Raw genomic sequence first — 23632 nt, forward strand, 5'->3', positions numbered from 1 at the left:
CTGCAAGGCCTGGTGATGATGGGAGGGAGGGGCAGGGGGGAGAGATGAGAGTTGGGAGGGGCAGGAGGAGAGGAGAAAAGGATAGAGGAGAGAGAAGGGGGCAGGGGAGCAGGTTTCATGGGGAAAATGTTCAGCTTCTGCTCCGGGTGTGGGGGGGGGGGGGGGGGAGGGGCAGGATTGGTAGTTAGAGCTTGGAGTTAGACAGGGTCATGAAGGAACCACTGCGGGGAGTTCTCATGCACAGAGTCGACCCTGGGCTTTGTAAACACCAACTGAGTTTTAATTCCATACACACACCACATTAATGTCTTTGTGTATTACAAACGTTCTCCTGTGCGCTTCATGGAATCTTCCAATGTAAACCCGTTACGATGATCTCCAAACAGTGGCGGCGCAGCAACTCACCAAGACAGCTCCGGGGATGGGGTGGGGGCGTGGAGAGCGGTCCCCTTTGGAACTCAATCTGTCCCGGTGCGAGACGTCCAGCGCCCACTTGGGACCCACCCCAGATTCCTCTCACCCTTCCAGGGGGATTGAACCTCTTTAACAACAGCATGAGGAGATTTTGAGCTCTGATCTGAGCTGGGTTGAAGCCTCCCACCCCACCACACCACCCCAAGCTCGCCAACCCGGCAGAAAGGTGATCGCAGTCAGAATGTTCTGGCACATGAGTGGTTCGGGCAGGGCCTGCCCACGTTCCCCTGCAGGTGGTTTAATGCACGAAAGTGCCAGGGAAACTCAGCAGGTCTTTGTGGGAGATACATTACCAATGTTTCGGGCCTGAGCCCTTCGTCAAGGCCTGAGCACAAAGCAGGCAGGTGGGTGAATAAAATAGTGGAGGGAGGAAGGGCCAGGGGAGAGAAGTGGAGGGAGAAGGGGTGGGGAGGAGGGGAGGGAGGAAGGGGTGAGGGGAGAGAAGGGGACAGGGAGGAAGGGGGAAGGTGCATAGGCAAGGGGTTGGAGAGATGAAGTAGCTCTCTGAATGAAGGGGATAGGGGAGCTGGAGGAGAGAGAGAAAATCACTTGGGGGGGGGGGGGACAGAAACTGGTTAGAGTGTACCCAGACAGAATTAGGGGTGCTCTTCTGACTTGTGGTGGCCTCGGTTTGGTGGAGTACGGATAGACACGTTGGCATGGGAATGGGCTGCAGAAATGAGATGGTCGGCAACAGTGAGGTCAAACCGAGGATTCTGCAAATTGGAGGAACATCCCCCATTCTCCCCCCCCCCCCCCACCCACCCCACTCACTTTTGCTCGCACCTTGACGAAGGGCTCAGGCCCAAAATGTGTCCTTTGTGGCAAAGATCTGAGTTTCTCCAGCGCGTTTGTGTTAGACTGCAATCGTGGCGTCTGCAGACCTCCCCTCCCCCCCCACCCCAGGTGTGGTAGCTGTGTCCCCTCTCCCTCACTGCACTTCTGCCTCTCCCCCACCACTCTCACTCGCCTTCCTCCTCCTCGTCCTCCATGGGCGAGCTCTGCCTCAGGGCTGCATGGGGTGCCACACGCTGCAGTGAGACCATGCCGCTGAGGAAGGCGTAGCCCAGCATGGCTGCCAGTGCCACCAGCACTGAGAGAACCTGGTTGCGGCGCTTGTTGGGCTCTTCCTCGGAGTCCGACGGGGCTTTCCGGGGAGTTGGTAGGTCGGGGTCTGCAACGGGGGAAGAAATGGGCGGTGCGGTTAGCGTGGTGCCAGTGATCCGGGTTAGAATCTGGCATTGTACGGAGTTTGTACATTCTCCCTATATCTTACTCCGGTCTCCTCCCACCGTTCAAAACATACGGGCTTTGTAGGTTAATTGGGCGGCACGGCCTTGTGGCCTTTTACTGTTCCACATGTGTAAATATTAAAGAGAGAACGAGGGGGTGGATTGTCCAAGCACCTGCTGGGGGGGTGGGGGGTGGTGGTGAGCGAACCTGGCATTACCTGGGCCATCGCTGGGGAAGTAGAGGCTGAGGACGGAGGTGCAGAGGGTGCACAGGTTGTCGAGCGAGTGCAGGTGCTGCTGCAGTTTCCCATTGGGCAGCTTCGCCTTCAGGACCGGGGCCAGGTGGCCAAACACGACGGCATCCAGGGAGCTGGGCCTGCAACACACGAAGGGGGCAAGGTGTCAGCAAGCAGTGGTGCCTGATGTCAGGGTAGTCGATGCCACAGTCTGAGCAGGGGCATGAGGAAGGGAAGACCCTGCCCACCTGGGGATCAGCTTGTGGGCAAAAAAAGGGCTTTGAGCATTGATCGTGTCGGAGGTTTGGACCTGGAGCCCCGGGTTGATGATGCTCTGAACAGCCTGCGCAGCTGCAGGAGCGGCTGGAGGGAAATCCACGGATGCTCAGAAGCCGCTTTCAGGTGCTTGGATGCAGATAACGCGCTGGCAGATGTGGCTGGGGGAGTGCAGCTGGCCGTGGAGAAGACGCCTTTCTGTCACCTGAACATGCTGGCTGAAGGAGAGCCACGTCCGAGCGAATGCTGGGCTCCTGTGGACTGTGGCCGTAGACCCATTGCTGCTTTCAGGTGCAACGGGGGTGGGGGGGGATTCTCCGAGCTGGAGAATATGCCAACAGGAGGAAGGTTAGGTAAGTGCTCCTCCTGGTTGGGTTTTCCACCTTCAGATGGCCACTCGACAGCCACGTTGGGGTAGAACAGGCGGCTTTACAGTTGGGTATTCTGGCCACCTGAAAGAGGCTAGAATCTCTGAAGGGACTCTCTTCTGCTGCTCTCCCTAGCGTTGTGGGCCACCTCTCTGCATTTCCAGCAGGCAAGAGATAATGATGATGGGATCATGGATCCCAAACAGCCGTAACAGTTGCAGATTTCCCTTTTGTTTGTTTACACCTCCCCACACCCCGGACCTCACGTTCACTCCAGCTTTAAATCGCATTCAGTGAGGCCACAATCTCCTCCTTGGCAGCTCGAAGTGCAACAGCAGTCTGTCCAGTGACCCACCCCCGTCCATCGGCACCTGTGTCTGTGTTTAGGCAACTCGGTGACTTCAAATATTGCACTTGGCAGAGGGTGGGAGTGGAGGCTGGAACAATAGAGGCATTTAAGGGACTTTAAAAATAGAGGGTTACAACACTGGAAGGGCTTAGTATATTTTTTTGGTTGGAATATCTTGGTTGGCTCAACGTCGTGGGTCAAAGGACCTGCACTGTGCTGAAATGTTTCCAACCCTCTGCACAAGGCAGGAGAAGCGGGAGCAAGAGCCCACTCCACCAACCTGGCCCCCGGACCCAGCTCCACTTGCCCGCCCATTCCCCATTACCCCGAACCCCCTCTGTCCTTCAAAAAAAATTAGACTAATTTAATGAGGCAGGCCCGTCTGCTTCCTTGGGCAGGGGACACCACAGATTCACCGGTCTGGGAGAAGCAGTTCCTCCCGATCTCTGTCCTAAATCTACCCCCCCACCAGAATCTTGAGGCTGTGTCCTGTTTAACAGGTTGTTTCCTCTGGCAGATGAGGCAAAAATTAGGGAAACAAAGCGTTAAGATTCCGGGGACGGAGATGGAGGGCGAATCTGTGGAATTCTCCACCCAAGAAAATAGAGGGGGAATTGAGGGTTATGGGGAGCGGGAGCTGTCCACAGCCCGATTAGGGGCCGGTGGGTGAGGTCTGGGCCCGATGTCCCACTCACCCAGGGAAACGTGCATGCGTAATACATCGCCTCTCCTTTCACGGTGTGGTGGCCGCTGTCTGGCTCACCGAGCAGGAGATCACTGCCAATGGCCTCTCCTACATTACTGCATCCGTAACCACACCTGATTGGTATTTCCCCCCCGCCCCTTATCAGAATTTGCTACATCATGGCACGACCAAGTGTCCGGCCATATAACTGGATGGGCTCATTAGCCTTGGTTGGCAGCCAGTCTTAAGAGATTTCAAAACTGCCCAGATGTGGCTTGTTAGCCTCGTCAGGCCATCCATCTCAGAGAAGGACGCCCTGACGTAACACCTACAACCCAAGGACCTGTCTTATCACTGTTCCAGCTTGCTAGGTCGTGGCAGATAAACCCCAGGTGTCAAGGTGAAGCCAGCAATCCACTTAAAAAAATCCATTGCGCAGGCTCGAAGGTCATGCCCGTATCTGCGATCCTTCCTAAATCTTCCTTCGCGAAGCCAAGTCCAGGTTACAGCGCCGGTAACCCAGGTTTGAATCTGGCACTATCTGTAAGGAGCTTGGACGTTCCCTCCCCACCTTTCAGAATGTACAGGGGTTGCGTTCTCGTGCTGCCCTTGTGAATAGCTCATTGCACTGTAAGGTAGCCATGCTCTGCGCACATTGAGAGGACGTGGCAAAGTGCCAGCGGCCCGGCTTTGAATCCGTCGCGGTCTGCACGTTTTCCCTGTGACCCGTGCGAGTTTCCTCCGGGTGTTCGGGTTCCCTCCCACGACCTGTTCGGGGGGGGAGGAGGGTTGTAGATTAATTGGACGTAATTGGGCGGCACAGGCGAGGGCCACTTACCGTGCGGGACGTCTAAAGTTAGAAGGCGGGGCACGCTTGATGGACCGGATGGCAGACTCCTAGAACCTTAAAACATTACAGCATAGAAACGGGCCCTTCCAGTCCATGCCAAACTATTATTCTCCCTAGTCCCACCAACCTGCACCAGGCCCTCCAATCTGCGTACATGCCCAAATTCTTCTTAAAAATTAAAATTGAGCCCGCATTCACCACCTCGCTCCACACTCCCACCACTCTGTGTAAAAAAAAGTTACCCCTCATGTTCCCGCCAAACCTTTACACCCTTAACCCACATCCTCTGGTTTGTATCTCACCTCAGAGAGAGATACCTTTATTTTGTCTAGATCTCTCATAATTTTAAATACCTCGATCAAATCTCCCCTCATCCTTCTACATTCCAGGGAATAAAGCCCCAACCAGTTGTTCAGCCTTTCCCTGTAACTCAATCCCTGAAGTCCGGGCAACATCCTTGTAAATTTTCTCTGCCCTCTTTCTATCTTACTGATATTTTTGCTGCTCCTGATTCACCTGCCTCATTCACACAGGAGTTGGAGTCGAGCACACACAAAGCCAGGTTCAGGCCCTCGACATACAGGGATAACAAGGGCCGGACTCTGAGCCCCAAGGAAGAGTGGGCCACTTACGAATCACCGAAGAAGAACTTGTTACTCCCCAGTCGCTGGGACAAGAGAGTCAAACACTCCCGGGCATCTTTGTATATCTGAAAGCAGAGAGCAGCGAGAGTTTGGCCCCTGTATAAACCTCCCCTCCCCTATGTTCCTGGGGGACACACGTCCACCACCAACCCTCTCCCTTAACTTCACTGGGGTTACACCCCTCCCCACTCTGAGGGACTGTAATACAGCCTCCCACCCTGGTTGGGAATCTCCAAAACCACCTCACTTGTCCCCTGCCAACTCCCCCCTCTACCAGCAACTCCCTCCTTCCCCCGTCACCGGTTCACACCTGCCCTTGGTGGTACCCACCCCCCCCCCGGGAGACCTGCCCACTCCACTCCCCAGATCCGTGGGTGCGGCCGAAGGCCTGAAGCCGAGTGGCGCCCAGCTGCCTCCTGCCGCTGGCAAGCGCGGGCGAGAGAGGCATCATATTTCCTTGCCCCCTCCCCACCACCACCACCCTTTCTACCTTCCCCCCACTCGCCTCATTCTCAGCCTCCTCGCTGTCCGGCCACCAGTTCACCCGGATCAGGCGGAGCCGCTCCAGGCAGCGCGTGTGCATGCGGTTCGGGAGGAAGAAGTTGAGCGGGAAGGGAATGGCCTCTGCGTACCAGGGCCGGGTGAAGGAGACGTAGTTCTTGGAGTCCACCCAGAACGCGTAGATCTGTTGGGCGAAAGGGAAGAGGAAGGGTGAAAATTCGGCCAGGTGCGCCTGGGGAGAGGGTCGCCCGTGGGACTCACCAGCGCCGGGAGGAGCTTCTCCTCAATGAGGGAACTGTAGGCCATGGTGTCCGCTCCTTGAGTGGCCGAGAGGATGTAGTCGGCGTTGTATTTCTGCAGTAAAGAGACGAGAATCACTCAACGGTTCAAAGATCAGGTTTAATGTCAGAGTGTGTACATCACCTACAACCTGGAGATTCTTTTTCCTGTGGGCCAGGCAGAATTTCTACTTTTAAAATTTATTTAAATGTTAAATTTAGACATGCAGCCCTTTTGGCCCATAAGCCCTGTGCTGCCCAATTACGTTTCAAATGGTGGGAGGAAACCGGAGGCACCCGCCCCCCCCCAACCCCTCCCCGGGAGACCTACGCAGACATGGGGAGAAAGAAAGTACAAACTCCTTACAGACAAAACGGGATTCGAGCCCTGGTCACGATTGCCGGTGCTGTAACAGCGTTGTGCTAATCGCTAGACCAACCGTGTCTCATTGTAGACAATAAGCACTGGACAACAAAGATTTCTCTTCCTGAACACATTTGGGTGCATTTTATGGATTTGGAGCTGCTGATCACAAAAATCACCTTAATATGTTCCTATCATGTACCTTTTTTTAAAGATATAAATAATTTGTGTGATTTCCTGTCATATTTTAAGTATGCTTCGAACACACAAAACTATGAAGTGCATCATGTCATTGCGTTCCCACTTGGATGTCTTCCCAGCTGATCTTGGTGCAGTAGGTGACAGACATGGTGAAAGGTTTCACTGGGAAAAGCGGTAATGGGGCAACCGGAATCCATCGATGCTGGCTGACCATCATCAGGCACTGACAGGAGAGGCATCAGATGCCGAGTACCAACGAAAATCTGACAAAATATTTTTAGGTCAGTTGAACTCACACAGCATCATTATGCGATTAAACATGCTGAAGTCAATCAAAGTTAATTTAATGTTTCTCCAACTTCTGATGTGATACACGCTCTGTTCTCACTGTTATCATCAGGAAAGAGGAATCGGTGCCATAAGACTTGGACCACCAGGTTCAGGAACAGCTGCTCCCCCTCCACCATCAGACCCCTCAACGACAAACTCAATCAGGGACTCGTTTAAGAGTCTTACATTTTATTGATTTTTTTCCCCTCTCTGTGTTGGTTTGTTTATTTTCTTTATATACATTTGTGTACGTTGTGTACAGTTTTTTTTTACACTACCAATAAGTGTAATTCTGCCTCACCCACAGGAAAAAGAATCTCAGGGTTGTATGTGATGACACGTGTGTACTCTGACAATAAATCCAAAATCTCGGGCACAGGGAGAACATACAAACATCTTACGGACCGTGCAGGATTCGAACTTGCTGGCGCTGTAACAGCATCGACCTCCATATTTTAGTCAGTCCACCATGGAGAGGTCAGGGAGGGCATGGGATGAGCTACCAGAGGGAAGTGGTGGAAGCAGGGGACAATTGGAACACTCAGAGGGCATCGAGGCAGGTTTTGATGGACACACATCGAACAGCAGGCAAATGGGGCCAGCATGGTCGGGGCGGGCTGAAGATCCTGTCGGTGCATTTCATAAAGCATGTGAACCAGCTGCGGATCCTGGTAAATAGACGGGCCCGGTCAACGTTGCTGGGAGGTGGGGGAGAAGGGCCCCGCAATCATAGCTCTCCTCACGAGGACTGCACAAGGAACAAGAAGGTCCAGCGGAAACCGAGCTGAGAGCCTACCTGTTTCCGGAGGTAGGCGAGGATCTGCAGTGGCTGTGACAGCACCATCTTCTCTGCCTTCAACGCAGGTAACACCCCTAGGAGGCAGCAGGACAAGTGAACTCAGCCAGGACCCTGATATCCTTCCCACCCCCCCCCATTATCTAAATAACCATCGCAAACACACGGGCAACTCACAGACTCTCCGTCACCAAAGGGGAGATCCCCAAAGCTAACGAATTAATGAGTGCAGGCCATCACGTCCTGTTGAAGAACCCCTTGCCTCAACCCTGCAGTGTGTTTGATCCCAAGCCCCTCAGCTCAGGGAAACACTGGTGTTGGAAGGGTTAATTATAGAATAAATAATTTCACCCGTACTAGTGTTGGAAGGGTTAAATACAACAGCTCAGGGAAGCACAGATTCACCGGCACCGGTGTTGGAAGGGTTAATTACTGTGGAAACTGATTCACCGGCACTGGTGTTGGAAGGGTTAATTACAAGGAAAACTGATTCAGAGGCATCAGTGTTGGAAGGGTTAAATTACTGTGTTAACTGATTCACCGGCACTGGTGTTGGAAGGGTTAATTACAAGGAAGCATCTGCAGACAGGATTGCTGATCCACTGGGCTCATGGAACCCTCCACTGACATTGCATCTCTCCCCCAATAGTTTCCAACGTCACCCCCTCCACACCCAATTCCAACACTAACCAGTTTCACGATCCCCCTTCCTCCCCCCTCACCCCCGTTATTTTCCTCCTGGACCCCTCTCTCTCTCTCTCCACCACCCCCATCTGTCCGAAATCCTCCCATTTCCGGTTCGCCTCCCCATCCCCCACTTGTCCAACTCTTCCCATCCCAGAACCTCTGCCCAACTACTGGTTCCAGCCCCCCCCACCCCTCCCAGCAGCATGTTTTTAGACTTGCGATTATGCTTTGTTTGGCCATACAGTATTGCAGCACAGAAACAAGCCCTTCGGCTCATCTCAATCGTGCTGACCATGATGCCTGTCACCACTAATTCCTGCATTACTCCTGTGCCTCCTCTACGTTCCAATCCAATTTCCTGTCCAAACGCCTTTTAAACATTTCCATTGTCCCCGACACCACCGCCTCTGGCAGCTCGTTCCACATACCCACCACCCTCAGCGTGGAAAGACTTGACCCTCGTGTCCTTTTAAATCTTTCCTCTCTCACCTTAAATGTATACTCATCCTCAAATCCATGTCCTATAGATTTAGACCCCATACCCGGGGTGGGGTGGCTGAAAGAACATCTTCCCTAACACTTCAATTGAGCAAGAGGAAGGGACAAGGAGATGCAAGCTTAAGATTGTTTGCCATCTATATCAATGATAACGTGGTCAACAGGATCAGCAAGTTTGCAGTTAACTCTAAGATTGGAAGCGTTGTGGACAGTGGGGAAGGCTTTCAAACTTTGCAGAGGAGTCTGGACCAGCTGAAAAAATGGCAGACGGAATTTAATGCAGACAAGTGTGAGGAACTGCATTTTGGAAGGACAAAACAAGAAAGGACGTATACAGTGAATGGTCGGGCACTGAGGAGTGCGGTAGAACAGAGGTACATAATTCCCTGAAAGTGGCGTCACAGGTAGATAGGGTTGTTAAGAGAACTTTTGGCATGTTGGCCTTCATAAGTCAAAGTAATGAGTATAGGAGCTGAGATGTTTAGGAACGGATGTATAAGGCCAAATCTGGAGTATTGTGTGCAGTTTTGGTCACCTAATTACAGGAAAGATATCAATAAGACTGAAAGAATGCAGATAAAATTTACTAGGATGTTGCCCAGATTTCAGGAACTGAGCTACAGGGAAAGGTTAAACAGGTGAGGACTTTATTCCCTGGAGCATAGAAGAATGAGGGGAGATTTGATAGAGGTATTTAAAATTATGAGGGGGATTGGCAGAGTATGTAGGCTTTTTCCACTGAGTGTAGGTGAGATAGAGACCAGAGGACATGTGTTGAGGGTGATAGTAGAAAACTTTCGGGGGAACTTCTTCATACAGAGAGCGGTAGGGGTGTGGAACGAGCTGCCACCTGAGGTGGTGAATGTGGGCTCAACTTTAATTTTTAAGAATTTGGACAGGTACATGGATGGGGAGGGCTATCGACGGTGCAGATCTGGGCAGAATAATAGTTTGGCACAGAGTAGAAGGGCCAAAGGGCCTGTTTTCAGTGCTGTAACATTCTATTGAGGTCAGGCTCTACTGGATGGGAAAACACAATGCTGGAGAAACTCAGCAGGTCAGACACCGAACTTCATATAGCAAAAATAAAGATGCATAACCAACATTTCAGGCCTGAGAAATTCACCAAGGCATGAGCTAAATGTGGGCAGGCGCTTGAATATATGGTGCTGGACAGGAGCAGGTGGAGGAGCACAGTCCCACAGGCAGGAGGTAATAAGTGGATAAGGGAGGGAGAGCACAACAGCAAACGGGAGGGGGGGAATGACTCTGTGAATGGAGAGGGAAGGGGGTGATCTGGCCGAAAGAGACAGAGGGAAGGGAAGGGGAGTGGGCAAGCAGAAACTGCAGAAGTTGCGGTTAATGCCATCTGGTTGGAGAGGGCCTGGACGGAACATTAGGTGTTGCTTTTCCACTTTGTGGGCAGCCTTGGTTTGACAGTGCACGAGACCATGGACAGACAGGAGTGGGGCGCAGAATTGAAATGGTCGGCCACTGGGAGATCCCTGTCACTGATGCAGACAGAGCGAAGGTGCTTGGTGAGGTGGTGGTCTCCCGGTCCGAGTTCTTTCTCTCTTGGATATGAACTGAGATTGAAAGAGAGCAGAGATTTTCAAGGTTGTGGCCATGACTTGAGGAACTGAGTTACAGGGAAATCTTAAACGGGTTAAGACTTTATTCCATGGTGCGCGGGGAACAAGGAGAGATTTGATAGAGGCTTACAAAATTATGAGTGATATGGACAGAGTAAATGCAATCAGGCTTTTTTTTCCACTGAGTATAACACAAAAGTCTGCAGACACCGTGGTTGAAGTAAAAACAACGCTGGAGAAACTCTGAAGTGTTCTTTATGTAACAAAGATAAAGGGACATAACCAACATTTTGAGCACTTCATCAAGGTATCCAAAGCTGGAAATGGTTCTGTATTTTTACCTTTGTCTGCTGAGTTTCTCCAGCTTTGTGTTTTTACCCCCCCCCCCCAACTGAGGATAGGTGAGATACAGACCAGAGGACCTGGGTTAAAGGCGAAAGGAGAAAGATTTAGGGGGAACATTAAGGGGGGGGGGAAGGGGAAAGGTTTAGGGGAAACATTGAGGGAGGGGAAGAGGAAAGGTTTAGGGGGAACATTGGGGAGGGGAAAGGAAAGGTTGAGGGGAACATTGATGGGGAGGGGAAAGGTTTAGGGGAACATTGAGGGAGAGGGAGGGGAATGGTTTTGGGGGAACATTGAGGGGGGAGGGGAAAGGTTTAGGGGGAACATTGAGGGGGAGGGGAAAGGTTTAAGGGAACATTGAGGGGGAGGGAAAGGTTTAGGGGAACATTGAGGGGGAGGGAAAAGTTTAGGGGAACATTGTGAGGGCGAAAGGGGAAAGGTGAACACTAGGGGGGAAGGTTTAGAGGGAACATTGAGGGGGGGGAAACACGTCTTCATGCAGAGAGTGATGGGAGCGTGGGATGAGGTGAACGCGGGCTCAATTTTGACATTAAAGAAACATTTGGACAGGTTCCTGGATGCGAGGGGTATGGACTGGGTGCAGGTCAGTGGTACTCGGCAGAATAATAGTTCGGCACAAACTATAGAGGGGCTGAAAGGTCTGTTCCTGCGACGTAATGTTCTATGGTTCTAACCCAAACCTTGCGGTGTTGGGAGGGGCTTCTGCACACAAGGAGAGTGGTAAGTGGGAATCTGAAACTCTCTCCCCACCCCCAACCCCTCCCCAGAAAAGAAGCCAGGGGGATCTGCAGGATGAAGGGACAGATTCCCACAGCAAGACCCCAGTCCATTTGGATGAAGGATGGGCTGAGGAGAGGCAGCTCAAAATGAAATCGGGCAAGTACTGCTGGAGCTGCCCTGACGGCGGCGCCACCGCTGGTGCAGACCCGGGGAGAGCGGGGACTGGAGACACAGCGCTCTCCCCTCAGGGTCCAACCGCCTCGTCTTACCACAGCAGCTCTGTACAGGATCTCTGTTAAAGGAGCCGACGGTGGTTTATTTAAAATTTATCTACCCTATGGTAAGACTAAATGAAATTTCCTGTAATGTCACATTTCCTGATTTATTACATGACCATAAAGGAATCTTGGATCTTTTTGTCATACCTGAGGGGCTTCTCCATGGATTACTGAGCTTGTGCACCCTCATCGGAGCTCCGGAAAACCGAGCGTAAGCCTGAGGAGAGATCAATCCAGTTAGTCAACCAGCTGGGCTCTGCCCCCACCTTCCCCATCCAGGCTCTGTCCTCCCTGAAGCCAGCTGCAAACTCCATTCCTGACGGCAGGGGCCAGAAAGTGAGAAGCTCTTGCTTGACCCCCCCCCTGCCCAATAACCCTTCGTTGGGGCAAGATCAATGCAGGTCGGACCCAGAATCAAAAGACTGTACTCTGTCCAGTCAGATACTTCCAGCTGAGGTTGGACACCGCATCTCGCACTTCTCTGTCCCCCCACGGAGGGACAGCACAGGTTCGGAGTAGATAGTTTGCAGACACAGTGATTGAAGTAGAAACGTGATGCTGGAGAAGGGATAGGCAGACTTCAGTGTTTCCCTTCTCGACCCCCCCCACCCCCGGAATTGACGTGATCTACCTGGATCAATGTCCAAAGAGGGCGTGCAAAATGGTTGAGGACCCCCTTCCACCCCCCTCACATAGCATCTTTCCCGTCCGGGTGAAGAGATCCAGGAGGATCAGAACCAGCACCACCAGGCTGAGGAGCAGCTTCTTCCTTCGGGCAGTGAGAATGCTGAACGGCCAAGGGACTGACCCTCTGAGACTCATTTATTTGTATCTAAGAATACTTGTCTTGCATATGCATTGTTTGTCTGTTATGTCCGTGTGTGTCTGCATGTTTTGCACCGAGGACCGGAGAACGCTGTTTCGTCCGGTTGTACTTGTGCAATCGGATGACAATAAACTTGACTTTATTCCTTCCACAAAGTGCACAATCGTACACTCTTTCCACTATAATTACTGCAAAACATGGAGCCATTGGACTGTTTTTGAACTGCAGTTTTCTTAACACATCATTATTTGACTATAGGAGCAGAAAAAGGCTATTCAGCCCATCAAGTTTGCCTCGCTATTTAACCATTTTCCCACAGCCCCACTGGCCCTTGGTGCCCTGGCTAATCCACCTCTACCTTATATACACCCAATGACCCGCCTCTACAACCGCCTGTGGCAACAAATTCCATAGATTCTTCTCCCTTTGGCTGAAGAAATTCCTCTGCATCTCTGTTCTAAGCGGGCACCCTTCAGTCCTGAAGTTGTCCCACCTTTCTATGACTACTCTGTCCACACCTTTCAACACTGGAAATGTTTCCATGAGATCCGCTCCTCATTCTCCCAAGTTCCAATGAGTACAGGTCAAGAGCCGTCAAACACTATGGTAACACTTTCATTTCCGGAATCATCCTAGTGACCCTCCTCTCCAACGTCAGCACATCTTTTCTCAAAAGAGCAGCCCAGAATGGCTCAGAATACTCCGTGAGGTCTCACTAAAAATCCTCAACATCACATCCCTGCTTTTGTATTCTCTTCCTCTTGAAAAAAATGCCTAGCGTTGCATTTGCCTTCTTCAGCACCCATTCATCCTGCAAGTTTACCTTCAGGCTGTCCTGCACCAGGACTCCCAGGTCCATTTGCATTTGGGTATTTTCAATTTTCTCCCTATTCAAATTTATTGCACAAACGCAATTCGACAAAACAACCAGACGTTACCCACACATGGACAAACAATACACACGCAGGACCAATATACATACATAAAAATAAATATTGTTCTGTAAATATTGGGAGTCTCGGACGGAGTTCATTCAGTCGTTCAGCGTTCTCGCTGCCCGTGGGAAGAAGCTGCTCCTCAGCCTGGTGGTGCTGGCTCTGACGGGAGCAGCTGGAAGACGCTGCGTGCAGCAGGGTGGAAAGGGCTGTAGTGGGAGTGGGGAACGAGCTCCATTTTCACATTTTAAAAAAATCTGGACAGGCGCATGGATGGGAGAGGTGTGGAGGTCCATGGACTAGGTGCAGGTCAGTGGGACTCAGCAGAATAATAATTCAACACAGACTAGAAGGGCCAGATTTCCATGTTGCAATGCTCTATAGTTGCCTAATAAACGTGATTTGACAAATGGATTAGTGTAGCTTAGGCTGCAATTAGAATCAGGTTTCTGTTTCCAAAGGAAAAACAGAGATAAATGCTGGAGGAGCTCAGCCGATCTCACTGCGTCCATAGGAGGCAACAATATTACTGACATTTCGGGCCTAAGCCCTTCTTTAAGGAAGGCGACAGAATAAAGACAAAGGCCGGGTGGGGGGAGGGGTTCAGGCCAACAAAAGGTGTAATGGATAAGAGGAGAGGTGAGAATTGATTTTGGCTCTGTGAAAGGAGACGGGGGGGGGGGGGGGGGGGGGGGTTATAACGGAAACCAGAGAAGTCGGTGTTAATGCCATCTGGTTGGAGTGCCCAGGTGGATGATGAGGTGTTGATCCTCCAAGATGTGGGTGGTCTGAGTCTGGCAGTGCACGAGACCATGGACAAGTATGTCAGCCAGAGAATGGGGCGGGGAATTGAAATGGGTGAAATGATCAATGAACCAAAGACACGGCCTGACTTTTCCTGCACTATTATTTTAACTTTTTAATTTATATTTATGTTGTAAGATGGTTATATTAGGAATGTTTGTACTTTGATGCTGTTGCAAAACTCCCAAATTTCATGACTTGCTCAATGACAATAAATTCTGATTTTGTGTTTTACTTGTCTTAAATATATTCTGTTTCTACACTCCTGCTTTAGAAGTTGCCAGCACTGAAAGAGGGCAATCAGTAGAAAGATCTCTCTCGAATTAAGCCTCCCCTGAGATGTGGCCCTTCACCTAACTCCACCAACCCCCCCCCCCCACCCCCACCTCCATTCAGCTGCTGGTCCGGTCAGCCACAGGAACCAGACTCTCAGCAGTCCATTGGCAGCAGCTCCTTTCACAGAGCCTCTCTGTTGGAAGTTCCCGTAAAAAGCAGCAGGCGGCCAAGCTGGCTTCCAACCGAGCCCCCCAGGAATGACATCATGGAAGGAGTGAGGCAGGCAACTGGAGCCCAAGAACCCCCCGCAGGCCTCAGATGTGGAAAATGTAACTGGGAACCACAAAGACCAATCATCCTGTCGGCTCAGAAGCAGACAGGGGACAGAGGGATCAATCCGAAGAATTCTTACTCATCGAGAACAAGGGAGAATTGCTCCCCACCTCACTCCTGACCCTTGTCCTGTGTCTAAGGACTGAATTGGGGAAACAAAAGAAATAGGAGCAGGAGTTGGCCCTCGAGCCTGTTTCGCCCTCCCCCATACAGGGCCCTCCATAATGTTTGGACAAAGGCACATTCTTTCCCCTTTATTCGCCCCTGTGCTCCACAGTCTTACATTTGTTATCAAAAGTGTGTCCTTATCCTTATTTATCAAGTGGGAGGTTTATTGTTAGAAAGTTTTGGTGGAAAATGGGAAAAAGGGATTTGTTTCACAAATGTACATGTTGTTACAGGAAAAGTTGATTTATTTAAAATATAAATGGGGAGAAGGACCTATCTATTTCTATATCTGTGGAGGAGTGGTCTAATGTGTGTCTTGACAGTGTTACGAAGTTAATTAATGTACGATATAATTTGGTTAATTATAATTTTTTGCATCAGTTATATTTAACCCCTGAAAAATTGAAAAGATACGGATTTAGTGTATCGGACTTGTGTTTTGGTGTGGTGAACAGACGGGTACTTTTTTTTTTACATTCAGTATGGGAATGTACAAAAGTCAGGCCCTCTTGGAAAAAAAGTTATTAAATTTTGCAAAATTTATTCGATAGATCTATATATTGATCCATGGGTATGTTTATTGGGATGTATGAATACATTAATGACAGGTTTGCGATTGGAGAAACCTCAAATTGCATTTATACATTTAGGGCTGGCAGTAGCTAGAAAATATATAGCTGTTACTTGGAAAAATGATGTTGAATTGAGCATACAAAGATGGCATAACGAAATCCAATCATGTATTTACTTGGAAAAGTTAACGTATAATTTGTGGAATAATTACTCTTTTTTTGCTAAAATGTGGAGCTTGTATTTGGAATGTATGGGTTTAGATGTTAAGTAAAAGTTCTATTTATAACAAAAGATGTAAAAAGATGGCACAGCACACAGCAACCTGTTAAAACCTGGTATTATTGTGTTTTTATTAAAGGGGGAAGAGTTGTAGGGGATGGGTTAGGTGGGAGAGGGGGTAGTAGTAGGGGGTTGTTTTATTTAAGTATATTGTATATGTTTTTCTTTGTAAAATTCTTAAATAAAATTTTCAAAAAAAAATGTGTCCTTAACCCAAACATTACAGAGGGCATGGTATCCTTGAATCCCGCACCATGTAAAAATCTATCCAACCTCATCTGAAATACATGTCAATGGGCAGCGAATTCCGCAGATTCACCACCCTCTGGGAAAAGCAGTTCCTCCTCATCCCCAGCCTAAATCTACTTGCCTGGATCTTGAGGCTGTGTCCCCTCGTTCTGGTCAACCTCACCAATGGCAACATCTTACCTTCCTCCATCTTATCCCTGCCTTTCATCATTTTATACATTTCTTAAGATCCCCTCTCATTTTACTAAATTCCACCGAGTATAGTCCTAGACGACTCAACGTCTCCTCATAGGCCGACACTCTCATCTCTGGAATCAACCTGGTGAACCTTCTCTTCACTGCCTCCAAAGCCAGTCCAACACAAATCACTCATGCAATTTAATCAACAAGCCAGAGCCCACCCACTGCAATCTCCCAAACTTTCCAATTCAATGCCAGTCTGTCATTCTATGTACAAACCCACCCTCAACCTCTGCGTTACATACCAGCCTGTAACCCACTCCCATTGATCTGTAATTCTATATATAAACCCTCGAACCCCTGGATCAGATCCCAACCTGTAACACATTCCCTGGGATCTGTTATTCCATATATAAACCCCCCCCCCCCCCCCCAACCCTTGGATCAGATCCCAGCCTGTAACACTCCCTGGGATCTGTTATTTGATATATAAACCTCCCAAACCCCTGGATCAGATCCCAGCCTGTAACCCATTCCCGGGGATCTGTTATTCAATATATAAACCCCCTGAACCCCAGGATCAGAGCCCAGCCTATAACTTGCCACCCTACACCTCCAAACCTACCACCCCTCCATTCCACACCTTCCAACCCACTGCATGCCCCCACCCGTCCCCTCCCCTCCCCATTAACTCTCCTTCCAATTCCACTGATCTCTGCCTCTCCCTACAACCCAATCACCTCCCCCACCCCAGCAGCCTCCCCTGACTTCCTCAGCCATTCCCTGCACCTTCCCCCACTACATTCACCTTCCCTTCCACCTCCCCCATTCCCCCTGCTCCCTCCTATCCACTGCCCCCACCAGAAAAATGGCCATTCAGCCTATCACATCCATGCTGTCTACAGCCACCTTTCCTCCCTAATCCCGTTTACCCACCCTTGAGCTGCAACTTCCTGAGCCTTGGTGATTCAAGTGCACATCGAAATGGCTCTAAAACAGTAGTTTTAAAACTTTCTTTACCACTCGCATCCCACTTTAAGTATTCCCTCTGCCATAGGTGCTCTGTGATTAGTAAGGGATTGCTTAAGGTGTCTGTGGGTGGAAAGAAAATGGTTTGAAAACCACTGTTTTCATCGTCCCTCATGGACTCGTTATGTGCACGGTTTCACAACTCCAGAGGAAATGGGCCAATGACTTTTCTCAAGCAAAATATTTCATTAACAATTGGGTCTAAAGCAGAGATTCTCAACTTTCGCTCCCCATTCACATCCCACCTTATTCAATCCCTTACTAATCACAGAGGACCGATGGCAGAAGGATAATTTAAGGTGGAATGTGAGTGGAAAGAAAAAGGTTGAAAACCACTGGCTCTATAACATAATTTCCTGTCTCCACAACCCTTTCAGGCAGAGTACTCCAGATTCCCACACCACTCTGCCCGCCCCCAACATACTCTTCATCTCCCCCCCACCCCCCGCTGTGGGAAAAATCCTCTCTAAACCTCAACTCCTTCACCTTAACCCCACTGTCTCTCATTTTAGACACACATGCCTCCACACCATGGAAGAACCTCTGCTGAGTACCCCCATCATCCTTTCCCCCACAGGCCTCCCACTTGTCTGCTACTGATTATTTATCCATGCTTTTATATCTTTCTCATGTGCTAACTTGATGATAGGGGAATGATCATTAACTTCAGGAGGACCAGGGACGACCGCCTTTCAATTGCACCTCAACAACTCGGTAGTGGAGAGCACCAAGTTCCCTGAAGTTCACTTAATTAGTAACCTATCATACACATACATCCCCTTACTTGTCTGAGAAGGCTGAAAGGGGCAAAGCTACCGGACGCCATCATGTCAGCCTTCGACAGGAGCCCTATGGAGAGCGTCCTGGCCAGCTGCATCATCACGTGGGTACGGTCGCTGCAGAGAAGTGGATCGGAGGTTGATCCACAGGATCATAAGAGCGGCAGAGATTCACTGGAGTCTCCCTCTTCCCTCATGGACATGATCTACCTGGATTGTTGTCTGAAGAGGGCGCACAAAATCATTGAGGACCCAATTCCAATCCGCACACAGCATCTTTCAGCTGCTCCCATCGGGAGAGATCCAAGAGTACCAGCACCACCAGGCTGAGGAACAGCTTCTTCCCACGAGCAGTGAGAATGCTGGACGACCCAAGCAACTGCTCACACTAACCAACTGAGATGCTACTATTTATTAAACAATATTTTTTATTATTTTTGATAGATGCACATTAATTCTGTGCATAGTACATTTGGCGTAGCGGTTAGCATGACATCCTTATTGTGCCAGCAATTAGAACCAGACTGGGGCTCGAATCCCGCGGTGTCCATAAGGAGTTTGTACGTTCTCCCCATGTCAGTGAGTGTGGGTTTTCTCCAGGGGCCCCAGTTTCCTCCCACTGTTTGAAATGTATCGGGGGTGTAGGTTAATTGGGCAGCACGGACTTGTGGGCCAAAATGGCCTGTTACCATACTATAGGTCTACATTTTTGTAAAAATGTAGATTCAAGATTCAGTTTATTATCATGGTAATAAAACAAGGACATATTACATGAAATTTATTTTTGCCTGCTGCAAGACAGACAGATTGGCAGGAATTGCGTAAGAGAGGATACAAATAACCTCCCAAGGATGTTGGGAAACATAGAGACTAATGCAAGGGAGGAACTGAAAGAAATCAGTATCTCTAAGGACATGGTCTTGGGGAAATTGATGGGATTGAAGGCAGATAAATCCCAAGGGCCTGATAATCTACATCCTAGGGTACTCAAGGAAGTGGCCATTCAGATAGCAGATGCTTTAAGAGCATGCAGGTACAGCAGGCGGTTAAAAAGGCAAATGGTATGTTGGCCTTCATATCAAGAGGGTTTGAGTATAGGAACAAGGATACCTTACTGCAGCTGTACAGGGCCTTGGTGAGACCACACCTGGAGTATTGTGTGCAGTTTTGGTCACCTTATCTAAGGAAGGATGTTCTTGCAATGGAGGGAGTGCAGAGGCGATTCACCAGGCTGATACCTGGAATGGCAGGAATGACTTATGAGGAAAGATTGCGCAAATTGGGATTGTACTCACTGGAGTTTAGAAGATTGAGAGGGGATCTCATAGAGACATATAAAATTCTGGCAGGACTGGACAGAGTGGATGCAGATGGGATGTTTCCAGTTATGGGAAAATCCAGAACCCGGGGCCATGGTTTGAGGATAATAGGCAAACCATTTAGGACCGAGACGAGGAGGAATTTCTTTACCCAGAGGGTGGTGAATCTGTGGAATTCATTGCCACAGAGGGCAGTAGAGGCAGGTTCATTAAATATATTTAAGAGGGAATTAGATCTATTTCTTCAGTATAAGGGTATTAAAGGTTACGGAGAGAAGGCGGGGACGGGGTACTGAACTTTAAGATCAGCCATGATCTCGTTGAATGGCGGAGCAGGCTCGAAGGGTCGAATGACCTACTCCTGCTCCTATCTTCTATGTTTCTATGTTTCACCTCTTAGAGTCAGAGAGAGAAGCAAGAAAGCATCCCCCTCTTAAAAATGTATTGCTTGCCTGCACATGTGTTATGCCTGCCTGCATGTTTGCTGTTTTGCATCGAGGGACGGAGAACTGTTTCGTCGAGTTGCACTTATGCAGATGATAAATAAACTTGAACTTGGCATGGTTCATGTAGCGGCTAGCACAACTGTATTTCAGCGGCAGTGACCTGGGATCAATCCGGAGCTGTCTGTCAGGTGTTATCCTAATTTCTGCATGGGTTTCCAGTTTCCCCCTACCCTTCAAATCATACGGGAGTTGTAGACCAACTGGGGATACTTGGGTCGCAAGGGCTCTTGGGCCAGAAGGGCCTGTTACTACGCTGTATTGTTCTTATTGGTTGTGATTTTACGTACCTGTGCAGCCGCAGCCATCAAGAATTTGAGTGCTTTTGTACATTGTATTTGTGCAAATAAAAATAAACTCTCATCCACCTTGCACTCCAGCACCTTTACATCTCTGTGACTACCTCAGTGCTTTCCCACCTGCCTCGTATACCTCCGACTGCTCCACCATCAGCAACCAGATCTTGGGGTTCAGCATCTCCTTCCCACAACCTCCCATTGTTTAAGCACCATGGGTTACCGAGCCCCTGTACTAACTGGCTCACTCCATCCAGAGTTAACAGTTAAATATGTGACCAACCCTGTTCCTTTATTACACCTCTTCTTCCTCCCCCCACTCCTCTCACCCCACCTGCTGCCCCTCCAACTGGCATCCTGACACTTTCCAAAGCTAATTCCTATCACTTCCCTCCCTCCCTCTCCTCCTCCCCCCTCTCACCATTTCCCCCTACCATTCTATGCCCCCTCCTCCCTCTCCCTATCTTCCCCTTTCTCTTCCTCGCCTCCTCCTATCTCACCCCCTCCTACCTTCCTTCCCCGCTTCCTTCCCCTGCCCACTTCCCTGCCCCCTGCCCTGCCCCCTGCCCTGCCCCCTGCCCTGCCCCCTGCCCTCTGCCCTGCCCCCTGCCCTGCCCCCTGCCCTGCCCCCTGCCCTGCCCCCTGCCCTGCCCCCTGCCCACTTCCCTTCCCTGCCCACTTCCCTTCCCTGCCCACTTCCCTTCCCTGCCCACTTCCCTTCCCTGCCCACTTCCCTTCCCTGCCCACTTCCCTTCCCTGCCCACTTCCCTTCCCTGCCCACTTCCCTTCCCTGCCCACTTCCCTTCCCTGCCCACTTCCCTTCCCTGCCCACTTCCCTTCCCTGCCCACTTCCCTTCCCTGCCCACTTCCCTTCCCTGCCCACTTCCCTTCCCTGCCCACTTCCCTTCCCTGCCCACTTCCCTTCCCTGCCCACTTCCCTTCCCTGCCCACTTCCCTTCCCTGCCCACTTCCCTTCCCTGCCCACTTCCCTTCCCTGCCCACTTCCTTCCCTGCCCCTTCCCCTCCCCCCTCCCTCTTCCTCCCCCCTCCTCCCCTCCCTCTTCCTCCCCCCTCCTCCCCTCCCTCTTCCTCCCCCCTCCCTCTTCCTCCCCCTCCTCCCCTCCCTCTTCCTCCCCCTCCTCCCCTCCCTCTTCCTCCCCCCTCCTCCCCTCCCTCTTCCTCCCCCCTCCCTCTTCCTCCCCCCTCCCTCTTCCTCCCCCCTCCCTCTTCCTCCCCCCTCCCTCTTCCTCCCCCCTCCCTCTTCCTCCCCCCTCCCTCTTCCTCCCCCCTCCCTCTTCCTCCCCCCTCCCTCTTCCTCCCCCCTCCCTCTTCCTCCCCCCTCCTCCCCTCCCTCTTCCTCCCCTCGTCCCTTCCCCTCTTCCTCCTCTCGTCCCTTCCCCTCTTCCTCCTCTCGTCCCCTCCCCTTCCTTCCTACCCCTTCGTCCCCTCCCCCTTCCTTCCTACCCCTTCGTCCCCTCCCCCTTCCTTCCTACCCCATTCCCCTCCTTTCTCCCCCCCTTTTCTCCTCCCTCCCCCCCCCCACCTCACCTCACCTACCAGCACCGTCAGGCTCTCGCTGTCCACCGACGGCAGACCCCAATCTCCCTTCCAGCAGAACAGCTCCATGGGTGCCGCCATCCCTTACCCTCAGCCGGAAATAACTGTCCCGAGAACCGGAAGCAGAAAGGGCCGCCTTAGCAACCGGCGCGTCTCAGCCAGCCTGCCCTGGCCTTGAATGGAAGAGGCAGAAATTAGATCTCAATTGGAGGATTATAAACGTGGTGGAAATTGTTAGGGGATTATCTATAGAAATTATGCAGAAAAAATGTACGTTCAGATTATAAACTTTGGAGAAATTAAATTAGAAATGGAGTTTTATACATAAATTATTCAGAGATAATGTACTCAGGGATTATAAACTCATGAAGTTAGAAATTCAGGGAATATAAACAAATTATAGAGAGAGTGTACACTAAAATTATAAACTTTAGAGAAAATGTCAGAAACTGAAGGGTGCAACCTGCGGTGTTGTGGAGAATGCAAACTAAGGATGGAATTTGAAGGGGTAGGAGCTGTAGTTATGTCAAGAGGCTGCTCGGAGAACGTAAACGTTAGAAATAAGGTTGGAAATGAAGGTGTAATGCACTTGTATCGAGAGACCATATCGCGGTTATGAAATGAGGTTCGAAATTGAAGGGTGTGACAGAGTATATAACCATATAACCATTTATGGAGCGGAAAGAGGTCATGTTGGCCTTTCGAGTCCTCACCGGTTCATTATAGAGGTGTTTGGGAGATAAATTGGGAAAAGTTTGTCAGAGCAGGTGACACACAGAACACTTTAAAACACAGAGTTTTTGCAGGAGCTTTTGCAAGAGACTCATGATCCACTGTCATTTGCAAAAGGCAACAAATGTAGCCACAGGCAGATTCAGCTCTGTCTGGAAAACAGAACTTGCTGTTTGGAGGGGTTGAGAGAGAGAGAGGAGAGACATCAGTTCCAGAGGGACAAGCTGGCAAGCTTTGGAAGACGCCCTGGTCAAAGGGGAGGACTGGCTGCCCGGTGTTTCCCTTGGAAGAGGGGAAACAGAAATGAACTCTGTGGTGACCTGAGAGAAAGAGGTGATCATCTGGAGAACCCAAGGGGGGCAAGTTTCGTCAGCAAGACACCAGAGTGGCTGATTAAAAAGGAATCAGTTGTGGATGTCCTGGAATGAGAAAACTCTCTCTGAAACCAACAAGAACCCTTCTGAGTGGTAACCATTTACCTGTAAAGCACCAAAGCCTGGTGAACTTTATCAATGTTAACTTCTGTGGGCAGTGCAAGAATTGTCTGCAACCAGTGAGATTAGACTGTGAGCCAAAGAACTTTGCTGAACTTATACACATGTGCGCTTAGCATTATAAGGGGGTTAAGTAGGTTAAGTGAGTCTATAGAGATAAGTAAAGTTTGATTCTATTTTCATGTTCAAAGATAATTAAAAGCAACTTTTGTATAAGTAACCCTTTGTTGTGGTGCCTATCTATTGTTGCTGGGTTTTGGGATCCTCTGGACTCGTAACAAGAAATTGCACAGAGAGGTTGTGAACTTTAGAAACATAAAGTTAGAAATTGAGTGCTTTTGGGGTTATATATGGAGATTGTATGTGAGGAACGTGCACAGAAATCCTAAACTCATTGTACACAAATAGGTTAGTTTAGAAACTGGAATTGTATATACAATCTTCAAGTATAAAACTGTGGAGAATTGAGGCCATGCATGGAAATTAAATAATAGAAATAGAAGATTTTTGTTATATAGGAAGGCTGTACACAGATTGTCCATTTGCCAGGCTGCTGCTCATCGACCTTGGCTTGGCAT

At 50.0% G+C, this 23632-nt stretch overlaps 1 protein-coding gene across 2 annotated transcripts; it reads right to left on the reverse strand.

Annotated features, from left to right (window-relative positions):
• Positions 1 to 258: 258 nt before the first annotated feature.
• On the reverse strand, positions 259 to 21941 carry mtx1b (metaxin 1b). Of its 2 annotated transcripts, none has more exons than XM_069940280.1 (8): positions 21820 to 21941; positions 11870 to 11939; positions 7585 to 7661; positions 5877 to 5969; positions 5620 to 5799; positions 5103 to 5179; positions 1925 to 2082; positions 259 to 1648 (listed from the first exon to the last, which is right to left on the reverse strand). In XM_069940280.1, exons 1-8 carry the CDS (start codon positions 21907 to 21909, stop codon positions 1437 to 1439), a joined length of 957 nt encoding a protein of 318 aa, XP_069796381.1. In that variant the 5' UTR covers positions 21910 to 21941; the 3' UTR covers positions 259 to 1436. The 2 variants fall into 2 exon arrangements, with proteins under 2 accessions (XP_069796381.1, XP_069796382.1); XM_069940281.1 differs by having other exon boundaries at positions 21829 to 21938.
• Between the last annotated feature and the right edge of the window lie 1691 nt (positions 21942 to 23632).

This window comes from Narcine bancroftii, chromosome 5, assembly GCF_036971445.1.
Source record: "Narcine bancroftii isolate sNarBan1 chromosome 5, sNarBan1.hap1, whole genome shotgun sequence".
Classification (NCBI taxonomy): Eukaryota; Metazoa; Chordata; class Chondrichthyes; order Torpediniformes; family Narcinidae; genus Narcine; species Narcine bancroftii.

What these genes read in the sequence shown, in the direction of transcription:
- mtx1b (XM_069940280.1), bottom strand. Translation starts at nt 21,909, where the DNA reads ATGGCGGCACCCATGGAGCTGTTCTGCTGGAAGGGAGATTGGGGTCTG. An exon ending in GCGAGGAGGCTGAGAATGAG is followed by an intron (nt 5,180 to 5,619) that starts GCGAGTGGGGGG and finishes CTCTGCTTTCAG; the next exon opens with ATATACAAAGATGCCCGGGA. An exon ending in AAGTTCTTCTTCGGTGATTC is followed by an intron (nt 2,083 to 5,102) that starts GTAAGTGGCCCA and finishes CGTGTGTTGCAG; the next exon opens with GCCCAGCTCCCTGGATGCCG.